This window comes from Coturnix japonica, chromosome 8 (assembly GCF_001577835.2).
Source record: "Coturnix japonica isolate 7356 chromosome 8, Coturnix japonica 2.1, whole genome shotgun sequence".
Taxonomy (NCBI): domain Eukaryota; kingdom Metazoa; phylum Chordata; class Aves; order Galliformes; family Phasianidae; genus Coturnix; species Coturnix japonica.
The window spans coordinates 2496073-2511778 of NC_029523.1; the positions used below are offsets into that span (position 1 = coordinate 2496073).

The following is a 15706-nucleotide window of genomic DNA, read 5'->3' on the forward strand; positions in this document are numbered from 1 at the left end:
AATAGAAGTAGGTATTGTAGGATTTCAATGTAACAATGACTCTAAATTAGCTGGTGACTAATTTGTTTTCTTTTGAAGTCCAGTTCTTTTGCAAGACACTGTAGTAAAACACTAGGAGAGAATTTAGAGCACATTTACTTGATAATGTCCTTTTAATTGTTTTTTTTTGTTTGTTTGTTTGTGATTGTGCCTTTTACGTGTATTCTGAATAATGGCTTTTTCTGTCATCAGTTGATTATTCAGAACGAGTTAAGGTCAATATCTTCAGAAGGGCTTCGTGTTTTTGGATGCCCAACAAGGAACAGACTATAAAAAGGACTTAGTTTTCAGGAAAAAATGAGCTCTATACTCACTGTTTGGATGGCCAGCAGTACTAGTCATTCCTGGGAAAAAAAGGTGATATACTAGTTCTTTGATGTTCTTTTGTCTGCAGATAATCAGGCTAGTTCATGTTTTAACCTGCTGGTCAGGCTGATCATTGCCAGTTGACAGCAAAAATAGGAAAGCATACGTGCTGAATACACAGTTTTTATTTTTCATATCAACTGTAACTCTTACGGCTTTACATCTATTCATGTATAAGCTATGTAAATTTTCATGGACTGGTACTTCATTTGGTGGGTGGAAGTAGCTGATCTCTAGTGGCAGATGGTTCTTTGTGAGAGTTCTGGAGTTGGAGGGACAGAGCTCTGAACCTCACAGCTGTATGGGTCAAAACTCCTGAGGTGTCTGGTACCTCCATTTTAAAGGCGTGTGTACTCTTAATCATATCCCATTAAGCTGTAGCGTGTTCTTAGAATACAAGCTGTGTTGTATCTGGCAGTAATTGATCCAGTTGGCTGTTAGTTGCCAAAGAAGGAAGAAGCAGGTCTTGAAATGTGTGAAGAGTGACGAGTGGCACATTGAGAGACGTTGGTCTTTTCCATGTGCTGAGCTTTGCGGTGAAGGGTTGGACTCCATGCTGGTGCTCCAAACTTCTGTGTAGTTCTGAGAACTTACTGCACTCAGTCTGTGGGTTTTGCTACACAAATTTAATAACTTGTAGCTGTTGACTGGATTGCTGTCCTTTCCTTAAATAGCTTTGTGGTTGGTTTTTTTTTTCCTATTCAGTTTTATTTATTTATATTGGAATTTACTCCTTGAGCACTGACACTTTTCCTACAGAGGTATGGTTGTCACGGCTTGTTTTTATTCTGAACGTCAGTAATTGTAATGGTGGTGACACACCTGTGAGGCTGTGGTTGACATACAGTGCTATTTCAGTCCAGATTCCTATTCGGGTAGCTATTTTTAAAGATGTGTCTGGCCAAAACACTGTCACAAAAGATGGACTTGCAGTCATTAAAGAGCTAAACTTATTATCATAGTAATAAACATGAAAGACGATTCAGAACGCAGAGGAATGACTCTTCAATTAAAAGATGATAATGATTATATCGGTGTGGAAACTCACACAAAGGCTGAATTCTGAGGTTACTGCTGATGATTTGTTTTATATTCCCCTTGAAAACAACAAGAAATCTGTTGGCTTTTTCTTGCATTGAGCGCACACACATGCAGGATTCCTCTTTGCACAAAGTACATTTATCATTAGTCATGTGCATTAGTGCACTGTCACCTGTAATGGTTTCATTTAACTTCATCTCACAGTGATTCGGTTGTTTCATCGTATGCATCAAAGAAACTGGCAGAACATGGTGCAGGGCAGTCACTGTGTTAAACCCATAGCGATCCTCTGCATAGTTGGTAAGAAATGGTTTGGTATAAAGGGATTTGAAGCATTAAATGACACTTAGTTTTTAATCCCCCCCTGTTTTGCTCATGTTAAAATGTTAGTCCTTTTATATGGAAACAACAAGGTGAAAGAAACTGAATATTTTGTCACTGCTAAATGGAAAATACTGTGTTTTAAATGTGGTCTGTATAGGTTGGTATTTTAGATGGGAGTCTTTCAAGTTGTCTTTTATAGGAGAAATCCTTTGCTGTAAGGAGAAGTTAGGAAGTGTACTGTGAACGTAGGAGTCAGTCCGACGTGTGATAGCCTTTGTGATGGGAAAGTGAACTTCTTGTGTCTTAACATTGCTGGCTTCACAGGGCTCCTCTGTGGTGCTTGCTGTGTTTTGTTTCTGCCTTGTCGCTTCGAGCAGTGATAGGAACACACTGTGGAAACACGGTCTTCTTACCTTTACAACTCCAGACAGATAAACCAAGATGAGGCAACGTTTTTTTTTTCGTCACTCTCGTGTGTGTGTGTGTGTGTTACTTTTTATTTGGAAAATATTTTGTAAATTAAATTTATTTAAAAAAAAAAAACAAAAATAACAAAGCTTTGCCTCAAGTGCTTTTCAATGCGTTGTTATTTCTGTCCCCGTCTCGCTGTGCATTCACCCTCAGGTGGTTGCTCACTCTGCGCTGAGCGGCGCTGGCTGCCGTTTAAATAAAACGCCGGGCGCTGATTGGCGGAGCGGAGGGAAGGGCGGATTTGAACCGTCGGGCGGTTGGGGCGGTGTCGTAGCGCGCAGTCCCGTCCCCGGCTGCCGGAGGAGCTGCGGGCCGGTCCCGCTGCGGGACACGCGCAGGGCATGGCCGCCAGCTCGTTCCCCGAAGCGGCGACTTGGGAGCTGAGCCCCTCCGTGAGCCGCCGGAGGCGACGCTGGGACGTGCCGCGGGCTGAGGATGACTCGGACGAGGAGCCCGCCGTGCTGGTCCTCAGCCACTTCTCGCGGCCGCCGTACCTCTGCTTCGGCAGCGTGCGAGTCGGCGCCTCCCGCACCCGGCTCTTGGGGATCGACAACCCCAACGTGGAGCACGCCGAGGTGGTGGTTGATCGCTTCCCGGCCTCCGACAGGGGCTTCAGCCTTGAGCGCCGCCGCTTCTCTCTGGAGGTACGGGGCGGAGGGAAGCTGAGGGGGGCACGCGGGGGCTCCGGGTCGTGCTCGCGGAGGGGGCCGGGCCTCTCCTCACAGGAGACGCCCCCGGTCGGCGTGAGGTCCTGCGAGCTGTGCGATCCTGCTGCCCAGGGGAGAGCTGATTTTCCAGCTCTAGAATCATAGATTGGCTTGGATTGGAAGGGGTCTAAAAGATCATCTAGGTCCAGTCTGCCTGCTGTCTGCAGGGTTGCCAGCCACTAGCTCGGGCTGTTCAGGGCCCCATCCAGCCTTGAACAGCTCCAGGGATGGGGTATCCGCTGCTTCCCTGGGCAGCCTGTGCCAGGGCCTCGCTATAATTCTAGGGAAGTCAGAATGCAGGATGAAGGTCTCTAAGATGCGCAAATAGCTGATATCTGAGGATGTGGCTTTTAAGACAAACAATAACCATAGGATGACTAAGGTTGGAAAAGATCTCCAAGGTCATCACGTCCAATTGCTGCCTACCACCAATATTTCCCCACTAAACCGTGTCCCTTAGTACCACATCTAAACGTTTCTTGAACATCTCCAGGGATGATGACTCCACCACCTCCCTGGTCAGTCTGTTCCAGTACCTGGCCGCTCTCTTGGAGATGTTTTTCCTAATATCTGATCTGAACCTCCCTTGTCCAACTAGAGGCCATTCCCTTTAAGTCATTCTATGAATCTTTGTGAGGGAAGGAGGTAGCTCTCTGAACATCACCTGCAACAAGGAGCTTGCAAAAGTAGATAGAAATCCTGCTGTGAAGCATTTAAATTAAAAGATCCTGTTAAAATTAATATTAATAGAATCATAGAATAGCCTGGATTGAAAAGGGCCACAATGCTCATTTAGTTTCAACCCCCCCTGCCATGGGCAGGGTTGCCAACTGTTAGACCGGGCTGTCCAGAGCCACATCCAGCCTGGCCTTGAATGCCTGCAAGGGATGGGGCATCCACAGCCTCCTTGGGCAGCGTGTTCCAATGCGTCACCATCCTCTGTGTGAAAAACTTCCTCCTAATGTCTAACCTAAACCTCCCCTGTCTCAGATTAAAACCATTCCCTCTTGTCCTATCACTAACCACCCTCATAAACATCTGTTTATACGCTCCTTTCAAGTACTGTAAGGCCACAATGAGGTGTCCCCAGAGCCTTCTCTTTTCTAAGCTAAACAAACCCAGTTCCCTCAACCTTTCCTCATAGGAGAGGTGCTCCAGCCCTCTGATCATCTTAGTGGCCCTCTGGACTTGCTTCAAGAGCTTGGCATCTTTCTTGTGCTGGGGGTCCCAGGCCTGGATGCAGCACTACAGATGTGGCCTCACAAGAGCAGAGCAGAGGGGGACAATCACCTCCCTCTCCCTGCTGGCCATTCCTCTTTTAATGCAGCCCAGGACACAGCTGGCCTTCCAGGCTGTAAGCGCACACTGCTGCCTCATGTCCAGCTTCTCGTCTACCAGGACCCCCAACTTGTACTTGGCCTTGTTGAAAATCATTAGCTTCACACAGGTTCACTTCTCCAGGTTCCTCTGGATGACTTCCCTTCCTTCCAGTGTATTGACTGCACTGCTCAGCTTGGTGTTATCTGCCAACTTGCTGAGGGTGCACTCGATGTCATTGTTTATGTCTCTGATGAAGGTGTTGAAGAGCACCGGTCCCAAGACTGACCCATGAGGGACACCACTTGTGACCAGCCTCCACCCTGACACAGAACCATTAATCACAACCCTTTGGCTGCGTCCAGCCAACCAATTCCTAATCCACCAAACAGTTCATCCTTTAAATCCACAGCTTTAGAGATAAAAATGTGGTGCGAGACCACGTCAGAGGTTTTGCACAAGTCTAGGTAGATTATTTACAGATCAGACCCTCAGTGTCTTTGCTTTTATTCAATGAACTTGTCTGTGTAATCCTATCTCGCAGATCATCTGACTAAAAAAAATGATGATTGTGTTTACATTCAGCTGAGGTCCTGAAAACTTAGCTTCAGATTACAAGTCCAGATGCCATTCTCTGAAAATGACCTTTTTAGATTAATATATGCAAAAAAATCCTGTAATCTCTTCCACCTGCTTTTACTTTAGTCTTATTCTTCCTACTGTGTGTTACATTTATATGTATTCTTGCTTGCTTTTCCATTCTAATTTCTTGAAGAATTATATGCCTCTTGAGTAAAATGACATTTTTGGTTGTTTGCTTAAATTAATATAATGAAGGGTGGAGAACTGATGTTCAGCAACGGATTATCACTTCATAGTGCCAAAACAGGCTTTTCTTCTGTATTCTGCTTCTCATCCGGTTTGATTACTCTTTTATTTGATGATAAAAAGTTTACATAAGTGCTATACATTAAACGTTTCTTTCCATTAGTCAGGGCAAAGAATATTTGTTCATGTAACATGGACCCCACTGGAAGAAGGCAAGGTCAGAGAACTGGTAACATTTGTTGTCAATGGCATCGTAAAACATCAGGCTGTGCTCTTGGGTGCTGCTGAGCAGCCTCTGAAAAAAAAGGTATGTTTTTATTTTCTGATTTCATTTCTTTAACATAGCTGAAACATGCTGTTTTATTAGTCAAAATTCAATGAAGGATTAAAAATTCATTACTGTTGTTTGTGGGAGGGCACATTGTATATAATTTTTTTCAGCAGGCTTGAAATATAGGTACTGGTGTAGCCCCCCCACCCCCTAAAAAAAAAAAAAAAAAAAAAAAAAAAAAAAAAAAAAAAAAAAAAGAGAAACAACAAACCAAAAAAAACCCAACACCCAATTTTCAATCATGGAAATAAGTTATAGTGAATTCTGGACTAGATGTGCTGACTTTACCTTCTTGTTTGGCCTATCATCTTGTTGGTACTCTTAGTACAGTGATGCATTTAGGCACTTATTTTATGTCAATAAGCAACTTGTGCCTGCTGCCTTTTGCTGTGCTACAGTAGGTTCTTACCACAGAATCATAGAGATGTCTTGAGATGGAAGCAACCTTAAAGAGCATCTAGCTCCAATTTGCTTGCTGTGCCTGCTGTGTGCAGAGTTGCCAGCCACTGGCTCAGGCTGCCCAGGTTCCCATCCAACCTGGCCTTGAATGCTTCCAGTGATGGGGCATTCACAGCTTCTCTAATACCTACTTCTTACGTGTTAGAGAAAACTGCAAGTAGATCCCTCACACTTTCTCCTTCCTAGCCTGAATGTTCCCCTTCTGTCATGTCAGTGTTATATGCCTAGGTATTCCTTTTTTTTAAATCATTTTAGACTTTGAAAGAATATATTAATGTTTGTTTCTAGGCGTAAATGCATGCAGAAAATCAGCATACTAAAACTTATTTATGGTTCTTTTCCAGAAGAGTCTTTGGGATGCTTTAAAAAAGAAAAACAATTCAGAAACATCAGTTTCAAGAAAAAATAATAAAATAAATTCAAAAGTTAAAAATGTTAATAAAACCTTTCAAGTTTCCCAGAAGCCGGAGAGACTAAGAAGTCCACTTCAGTCATGTGATAATCAGAATGCAGTGCAAAATAGTACATCGCCAGTAAATGAATCTTTTGTTGGCTCAGAAAATAAGTTGCCTATCTCTCCTATTGCACCAGTGCTAGAGGAACTTCGTACTACTGCTTGCACACCACTTCAAATGAGGAGATCTACTACATTCTCAGATATTGCTGCTGCCATAAGTGAGGGTTTATTGCCTGAAATGGTCAGCCATAACTTCAATACATTAGTTGATGACCACAATGAATTGAAGTCTGGAAGTGCGTACAGTTCTTCTGGATTAGAAAAATCACCTTCATCAAATGATAAAGTAATTCTCGATTGCACGCTCTCACCTGTTTGCACTCCAGAACATTCATCGTCTGTGCCCTTTTTAAGTACAGGGAGATTTTTAAGTCCGGATTCTTTTGTAAACTACATTTACCAAGTTGACAGAGATACAGTAGAACCATCAGTTCCAATTCTCTCTCCTGATCAGTTTGTGAAAGACATGCAATTGTACATACAATCAAAGACTCCCAAACCCGATGCAGCTTTAATATCTTCTACTACAGAGAATTATGTCGTGAAGGAATGTGTCCCCTCTAAATGGAAGAAAAATGCAAGCAGGCAGACAAAAACACAGGTTCATGTAGAAGATGTGTTAAATGAAGCCTTTGAGGTGCATAGCGTAGATTCGCAAGTGCTTCATTATAACAAATCCAAAGAAAATCACTTTGGTTGTCCTTCCATGGAGGATTTTCAAACTCATTCTTCTCAGACAAAGCAACGAAAAAAGCGCCCAATTCTTTCTGCCACTGTCATCAAGAATAAGCCCAAAGCTGATGAGAGGAAAAACATGGGAAATCTTCAGCCCAAATCTAAAAAATGCCTTAATAGCGCAATAATGACATGTGAAAATAGGGTGCCATTACACACAAAGGCTGAAATATCTGAACGCCTTCCAGTCATAGATCCAGTTCCAGCTGGAAATAAGTGTCCCAGTGACAAAGTAAGCTCGTCTACTGAATCAACTTCTCTGTGTCGTAAGAGGAAAAATGAAGTATGTATGGTAAAAAATAGAGTTGCAGGCCCAGTGCACGTGGAAGAAGTGGAGAGAAAAAGAGCTCTTACATCCAGCATGGACAATAAAACGCATGCTACCATGAGACCATCAGCCTTCAGACATACAACCCGAGAGAGAACAGGGCAGAACAAGAAAGCTGGTGAGCTGTACTTTCATTTATCACTTTTGGAAAATGCCTTTGTTTATAAAATTATACAATTTTATAAAATTCAGCAAACTGAACTGTCCAGCCATAGTCAAGGATATTTCGTACCTCTGAAATGTGGGTCTTTGTAATTTCTTTTTAGATATTATCTGCATTGTACAAATTTGAAAACTAGATCTGAGCTTTGATTATGCTATTGGATTCAAATTTACTTCATTCTCTTATAAATCATGGTAATGTCAAAAACAGGAAAAGTACAGTTCTTCTTGTCTACAGACAAACTGACAGGAAAACTGTCAGTTCCTGAGCACAGTAGTTCACATTTCCTAGAAACTTGCTCACTGGGTAATGTTGCCGTTCGGTGTACACTTACCAGTGTGAATATTTGCATCCCTTTCTGCTGTCATGCACTTTCAGATATGTTCCTAAGTCTTTATTTGTATTGCCTATTTTTTTTTTTACTGACTGCAATGAGTGTGATATCAGCTTTCTGTAGATCTTTCGGCCTCTGCACTTTAACAATACTTAGTTGTTGAAGATCAGAACGAGCTGACCTCTTGTGTTTCAGTGTACTCTTATGGTTTCAAAAGGTTCCAATCCCAAATAAGTTTAAGAATACAAGAGGAGTGGTAACTAAAAGAAGCATTTCATTTGAGAATCTTCCTGCAGTCTCTGTAATATCACTGCCAGAAAAAAAAATTATCATGGCTTTGAGATTAAAAAAGCATATGCTGGTTTTTTTGTGTGTCAGTTCTTTGGATGTCCTGTTCTGTGATCGGGGTTTGGTTTGGGGCTTTCAGTAATGTGATTTGAGTTCAGGCTCTTTAACTCACCAGGTTCACATCCAGCAGGAAAAAGCAATGCTATCCACCAGATTTTTTCTATTCATCCACAAGTGTAATTGTTGACAACATCCTTTTGAATTACATTCTTTCTAGCACTGGTTCTTTCAAAACATAACCTGTTATTTTAATTACATGCATAGTAGTGTAGTAGATGCTGTTGATAGGCTTCACAAAGAAAAATCGTATTCCATTGTAAAAGCGACCTTTGCAAGGTCTCCAGTTCTGTGCTGTTTCAAGAATCATGAATCTTAATATAATAAGTTTCACTGGTATTTTTTATTAATATTTGGGTGCTCTTTTTAGGTTCTTCCCTTCAGAAAGCTTCGAAAACTACCAGTAGAATGAATAAGCCTGTTGCTGGATTGGCTCAGTCTCACCTGACGTTTGTGAAACCACTGAAAACAGGTAAACAGAATTCTGATATTCAGTAAATCCATATCCACTAATTGCTCTATCACTGTTGCTTGTAGTTGAGACTTAACTGGGTAGAGTTGGGATGAAATAGAAGATTGTACCCTTAATTAAATAACAAGTAGAAAATTTTGTACCTTTTGTGACGCATTTCATAAGAAACCTGTTGTAACACATGGCCCTTTCCTCCTGTTTTGAATACAAGAAATAAGTGCAAAAAGGTACTTTACATGTATGTCTCCTGCCAACTGGTGGTTATAGGTGAAATGCTTTTTCCATATCTGATAAAATTTTAACAGAACAGAATACGTAAGAAGAGAAATCTTCCCACTAAACACGTATTGGTGTATCAAATCTGGTACTAGTAAGTTGATCTGATCAGAAAAAATGTATATGTAAAATGGTTGTTCCTGGAGGTAATACAACTCAACTGGATTTTGTCCTGAGAGACGTGTCAAAAATGACCTGTGTTCCAGAAATCATGTCTTTGTCCTAGTGGTCTGACTATCCGTGTTTTGTGGCTAAAATTTATTAACTGGAGGCTGATTCAAAAGTCACTGGAGATTCTAAAAACCTATTTTTTTTCTGCTCTAGTGCTAGGTGAAGCTTCAGACATTAATCTCTTCCACAATTTGCTTGTCATACATTTCAAGAACTGTTATTCTTTAAACACTGATTGAAGGAGAGACTGACTTTTTTATTTGATTTTTTTTTTTTTAAGTCATTCCTAGGCACCCAATGCCTTTTGCTGCTCAAAACATGTTTTATGATGAACGCTGGAAGGAGAAGCAACAACGAGGTTTCACTTGGTGGTTAAATTTTGTGCTTACCCCTGATGACTTCAGTGTGAAAACAAACACCTCACAAGGTAGGGTGCAAGATTTTCACTTTTAACATTCTTAAATGTTTTGTTCATGTTAATGAATATCTTAACACTAGTCCTATTTGTCATTTTACTTTGTATTACATTCAGCTCTTATATAAGGAGTAGATCTTCACCAGTTCTTCTATTTACCTGTATTTTAAACAGTTAATGCAGCTGCTCTTATCCTGGGAGAAGAGAACCATCATAAAACCAGTGTTCCTAAAGCACCAACGAAAGAGGAAGCCTCTCTAAAAGCATATACAGCACGTCGTAGACTAAACAAGTTACGTCGGGATGCTTGTCGTCTGTTTACATCTGAAACAATGGTTAAAGCTATTAAGAAGCTGGAAGTTGAGATTGAAAGTCGACGTTTGCTAGTTCGTCGAGACAGGCATCTCTGGAAAGATGTAGGTAAGAATACTAAAAAATTTCATGCTCTCCTTTCTTGTGAGTAGGAAAATGATTGCTTATAATCTTAGTTGGTTTAAAATAAAAGCAATTGTTAGAACATTTTTCTATAATATGAAGTATTTACTGAATGTAACGTCACAAAATGGTGTTTTGCAGGAGAGAGGCAGAAAATCCTTAACTGGCTTTTATCTTATAACCCCTTGTGGCTGCGTATAGGTCTGGAGGTAAGTGCAGAACTTATGGTCTGTAAGCAACGTATTAAGAATTTATAGCAAGCTTTCTAGCAGAGAATGTTTCGGGTTTCTCTTTTATTTTCTGTTTTATCAGTCCAAGTAGGTTTGATTAAGTTATAGCACATTTATTTTCCTTATGCTTTCCTTATGCTTTATTATAACCAAATTGCACTAAAAATTGTTTATTTATTAAAAAGGAAAATATTTAATCAAGGAAAGTTGGACTTGTTACAGAAGAGTTAGTTTCACTCCGCAGTGAGCTGTAGGAAGATGTGTCTTTCTTAAGGGAGCTCCTAGTTGATTTCATCAAATGCAACTTACCAAGCATGTTTTTATGTAAGACAGAATATTCTGAAATTTCCTTTGGTTTTATCTTTTAATCACTGCTTTAAAAAATGATTTTTAGAGACTAACTACCTCTTGCTATTACAGAATTTCAGTACTATTTCCGTAGTGTACAATATTTACAAGAACATGTTGTGTAAGGTCATTTTTAATGGTTCTGCTTTTTTTCTTCTTTCTTTCATATTAGACTGTTTTTGGAGAACTGATAACTTTGGAGAGCAATAGTGATTTTATGGGTTTGGCAGTATTTATTCTTAATCGCTTGCTTTGGAACCCTGACATTGCAGCTGAATATAGACATCCCACTGTACCTCACCTTTACCGAGAAGGTAACTAGTGTTTCCAAAAATAGGTCGTCTTAGCAATTAGTTTTTGAACTGCCACTTAATTGGTTCTGTCATTTTAGGTCACGAAGAAGCCTTGTCGAAATTTACACTGAAAAAATTGCTATTGTTAATTTGCTTTCTGGATCGTGCTAAACAGTCCAGATTGATTGGCCATGACCCATGCCTTTTTTGTAAGGATGCAGAATTCAAGGTAAGAGAGATACGATTTGATGTCTCTGTCCAGCATTGTTCTATGTATGAATATTCTGCAACTGATTGTTGGTTTTTTTTTTTTTTTTTTTTTTTTTAATATCATTATGTTTTTTTCTACAATGAGTTTTGGCTGTTTATGCTTGTATGTTCACCTGAACGTTCTCAGTGCATGACCTCATGGTAAAGAGAAAGATTTCTCAAGAACATTTTCTGTCGGTTCTTTAGGAAGAACTCTGTTATGTTGCATTACTTTGCTTCCTTCCTAAAGCTAAGCTTTTGCACTGTTCTTAAGTATTGCTGTAGTGTACTGTACTGCAGCTGGTCTTAAAACAGTCTGTGGGTTTTCTGCTTTTTCTTCTGTTATTTTGCCGTGATAAGGGAGTATGCAACATCTATCATATGAACTCTATAACAAATGTCTTCTCTACATTGAAAGAAAGTTTCCAGTACTTTTATACTGTGCAGATAAGCTGTGAAAGACATTTATCTTTTAAAATATTTGTATTTAACATACATCTGTGTTTGTTTCTTTGTTTTAAGACAAGTAAAGACGTTCTGCTGGCAATTTCTCGTGACTTCCTGAGTGGTGAAGGCGATCTTTCCCGCCATCTTGGTTTCCTGGGCCTACCAGTCAGTCATGTTCAAACTCCACTTGATGAATTTGATTTTGCTGTAACAAATCTGGCTGTGGACTTACAGTGTGGCATTCGTCTCGTGTACGTTGATACCGAATTATTTTGAACTATTCATTTTCTTTATAAAATACTGAATGTGAACTAAGTTAAGGTATTAAGCTGTGAAATTCCACTTGTTAGGAGAGCAATGGAACTTCTAACCAAAGACTGGAATCTTTCAAAACATCTGAGAGTTCCTGCAATTAGTCGTCTACAGAAGATGCATAATGTCGATATTGTTCTCAGTGTTCTTAAAAGGCGAGGAATTCACTTGAAAGATGACAGTGGTAAGGCCTAGAAATCAGTTATTCTAAGCCCATCGCAGGATTAGTGCATGTTTAATTTCTTTGTTTTATTTAATAGGTGCTTCAATTGACTGTAGGGATATTGTGGACAGACACAGGGAACGAACATTAGCTCTGCTGTGGAAAATTGTCTTTGCTTTCCAGGTATTACTTCTTTGTGTTTGTTATTTTTTTTTAACTAATTGCAGGTGAAAGGTAATGAAGATGTCAGTCCTTTCGTAACTGCTTGTTGTCTGTGTAGGCAGACTGTAGAACTATTTACATTATAAATTCTAAATGTCATAGAAAGTGTACCTAGTAGCCCTCAGGGTATATTTTAACATTTTTTAACCATGCTTTTTTTCTTGTATACAATCATAAAAGTTTTTAGAGAAAAAAAACCAACAAACAAGCGCACTGATATTTCTGAGCTTACGATAGGCTTTCAGAATTGATAATTAGACTCAAATAACTTTGGTTTCCTAAAGCTGGTAAGTGCTTATTAACTGAAAAGTGAAAGTGGAGAACCAAATTTTGAATTGGCTTGTGAGGTTACTCTGACAGGCAGTGTAGAGTACTTAATGAAGTTATAAGCATTCTTCACTACTGTCTTCTTCCTGCCTCATCGCCCAGCTCCGGCACCCATTTCTGCCAAACTGCTCTGTAACAATTTCCCATGAAATGGGGAGAGTGTGAGTTTAAGTTCTTTGCTTGGATCAGTTGATAGTGGATGCTGCCACCTATGCTGGCAAGTCCATATCAATCACTACTGACCCAGTGTGGCAGGTAGTGAGGGTCCTTTCTCTTTTTTTAAAAGGCAATACTTAAAGCTTCTGCATCTAGCTGTTTTAATGATGACACGAATGAAGTCTTTATTGTTTTTTGGTGTTTTTTTTTTTTGTCTTCCATAATAGGTGGATATTCTTCTTAACATGGAACAATTAAAAGAAGAAATCAAATTTTTAAAGAATGCACGTAAGATCAAAATGCAGCTGGGTGCTCTAAAGCTTTTTTCGAGTTGTTGTAAAATACAAGAAGACAACAGTAGTAGCCCCTCACCTCAAAGTCACAGCGAAAATGTGAAGCTGCTGATGGCATGGGTTAATGCTGTTTGTGGATTTTACAATATCAAGGTAAAGCACTTATTCTTTAAAGAGCAGAATTCTTCGAACTATCAAATAATGTCATTAGAGGCAATACTAATTAGTTTCTCAACTTCATATAATCTGATTTGGAATAACCATCTTTCTGTGGATTGAGTTGCAGCTCTCCTTTTAAACAAACCTGAGCAAAAGGTTATTGCCTTCTAGCTAGTCTCATGCATAAAAATGCCTTTTAGAAATATAACATTTCAGTTGAAGTGGGTTTTGCTGTTATTGTTGTTTTTTGTTTTTTAAATGAGTATTCATCCTAAAAGTATTTGTGCATAAATTGGGTACTGTTCATAGTATCTGTGAGAATTTAACTACTTTTTAGGCCAAGGAGGATTCCTCCCTTCGGAAATGTCTGTTTTAGAAGGATTATGTTGCCAGCTGTTGTCTCTGAAGCCCTGTTAAGAGACTTATTTTTGATCAGAACACTGTCACAACTGATAATTTTTCTGAAGGGCAAAATAGTCTTTGAAGCTCATGCAAGTTCATCCCTTATTTCTGCAGTGAAGACTTACATTAGAGTACTCTGTAGAAGTTCCCAGAGATGCTTCTGTAGAAACAGTGCTGTCTTTTTCAAGTGTTTCACTTGCAGTTTCACCATACAGTAACTCACACTTGTTGCAGGTTTCTTATAGCTCTGTGACAAAGTGTAGTGAACATTCAAAGGAAGCAGAAGTTTTTTAACATTTCTGTTCAAAATAAGTGTTCAGAATGCATATCTGGTCTAGCGCCTGATATACTGGTTTTGAACCCTGCCCACAACAAGGAGTTGGAACTGGATGATCTTTATGGTCCCTTCCAATCAAGGCCATTCTTTGCTTGGTCACTTTCAAAAGTACAAGATATAAACTGGGTATAGGATTTTCTATCAATTAACTGGTTTTGAAAAGTCAAGGAAACTGTATCTTACTGTATTGTATTAAACAGGTGGAAAATTTCACAGTCTGTTTCTCAGATGGAAGAGTACTGTGTCATTTAATTCATCATTACCACCCATGTTACCTGCCTTTGGAAGCTGTGTGCCAACGTACAACTCAAACGGTAGAGTGCTCAAGAACTCATAAAGTGGGACTAAATTGTTCCTCCTCATCCTCCTCAGAGTCCGATACTTCTCTAAATGTTATGGAAGGACCATTTGACCACAGTAAGTTACTGAATATTCAGGAGCAAGTGTTAAATCCATTACTCCTACACTTGATCTAATTTGACAAATATTTTCTCTTTCAAAGCTGTAACTGCTTCAGACTTGTGCAAGGAACTGTTAGAAAATGAGAGGAAGAACTTCCAGCTGGTCAACAATGCAGTTTCTAACTTAGGTGGAATACCAGCGATGATTCATCACTCAGACATGTCAAATACAATTCCCGATGAGAAGGTGAGATAGCTGACTTCAGGGTTGATGTAAATGTATCCAGCTTTCTTGTCTGGCTCTTGACTTGGCTATATTCTGTGTTTGAACAGGTTGTTATTACCTACCTATCATTCCTGTGCTCACGGCTTCTAGATCTGCGTCATGAAACTCGAGCCGCTCGTTTAATTCAGTCTGCTTGGAGGAAATACAGGCTGAAAAGGGAACTGAAACTTTCTCAGGTACTCCATCTGTGCAATACTTGGAACTCTTACTTTGAGAAGTACTAAGTAAAGAGTTTATAGAGTATACGGGTTTATTCAAATAATATTGGCATTAAAGTTCATGCAAGTAATACTGTTATCAAATTATATGGACTTGTCGGTAGCATAACCTATTAAAAATTGAAAACCATTCTAAAGTAGTTACATGTTTTACAAAGTGAGTGCTCCTTGAAAATTCATGTCCGTTATTTTGCATTCTAACTAAAATGTAGTACCCCTTACATCCTTTTCCCAAGTCAGGTGTGAAGTTGCTGCACTGCTTCCTTGAACTCAAAAGAGCTGTTCCTTTTAAATTCCTATTGCTATTTTATTTAATTACGCTCTATGGCTTGTAAAATTAAACTTTCACGTGGATTCACTATTTCTGTTTAGGCACTAAACTGCTAGACTTCCCTGTAGTGTTTTGAGTCAAGTTGTGTATTATTTTGTTTCTTGCTTTTCTAGTGGTTGTTCCGGAACTTGTGATGATCATAAAACTGTGGTACCACTGAGGCTGATAAACACCTTAGTTGTGTCCGAGATTGATATTAGAAGTGTCCAAATGAAATAGTTTAAGAATCTATGGCCTACATTGGGGGATGTTTCATCTCCAGCTTCTGTACCTTATTAAAAAAATACAGTCTCGATGCTGAGATACTAAAATACAGCAAAGCTGATTGTGGGCTGTTGGTGTCAAAGCCTTCAGGCACTACAGATCTTATTTTGAATTTATCTTGCAGTGTGAGCAAC

The 15706-nt window shown here is 39.6% G+C and overlaps 1 protein-coding gene across 1 annotated transcript in view; it reads left to right on the top strand.

Annotated features, from left to right (window-relative positions):
• Window positions 1-88: 88 nt before the first annotated feature.
• The window catches only part of ASPM (assembly factor for spindle microtubules), a 31452-nt gene continuing 15834 nt past the window's right edge, over window positions 89-15706 (top strand). The window contains exons 1-16 of the mRNA XM_015869339.2: window positions 89-2885; window positions 5257-5400; window positions 6228-7581; window positions 8736-8837; window positions 9565-9711; window positions 9874-10119; window positions 10276-10343; window positions 10885-11026; window positions 11104-11234; window positions 11777-11952; window positions 12052-12197; window positions 12274-12359; window positions 13109-13327; window positions 14273-14489; window positions 14575-14720; window positions 14807-14935. Coding sequence (XP_015724825.1) covers window positions 2583-2885; window positions 5257-5400; window positions 6228-7581; window positions 8736-8837; window positions 9565-9711; window positions 9874-10119; window positions 10276-10343; window positions 10885-11026; window positions 11104-11234; window positions 11777-11952; window positions 12052-12197; window positions 12274-12359; window positions 13109-13327; window positions 14273-14489; window positions 14575-14720; window positions 14807-14935 — 3756 coding nt within the window. The 5' untranslated portion in view covers window positions 89-2582. The remainder of the gene's footprint in view (window positions 2886-5256; window positions 5401-6227; window positions 7582-8735; window positions 8838-9564; window positions 9712-9873; window positions 10120-10275; window positions 10344-10884; window positions 11027-11103; window positions 11235-11776; window positions 11953-12051; window positions 12198-12273; window positions 12360-13108; window positions 13328-14272; window positions 14490-14574; window positions 14721-14806; window positions 14936-15706) is intronic.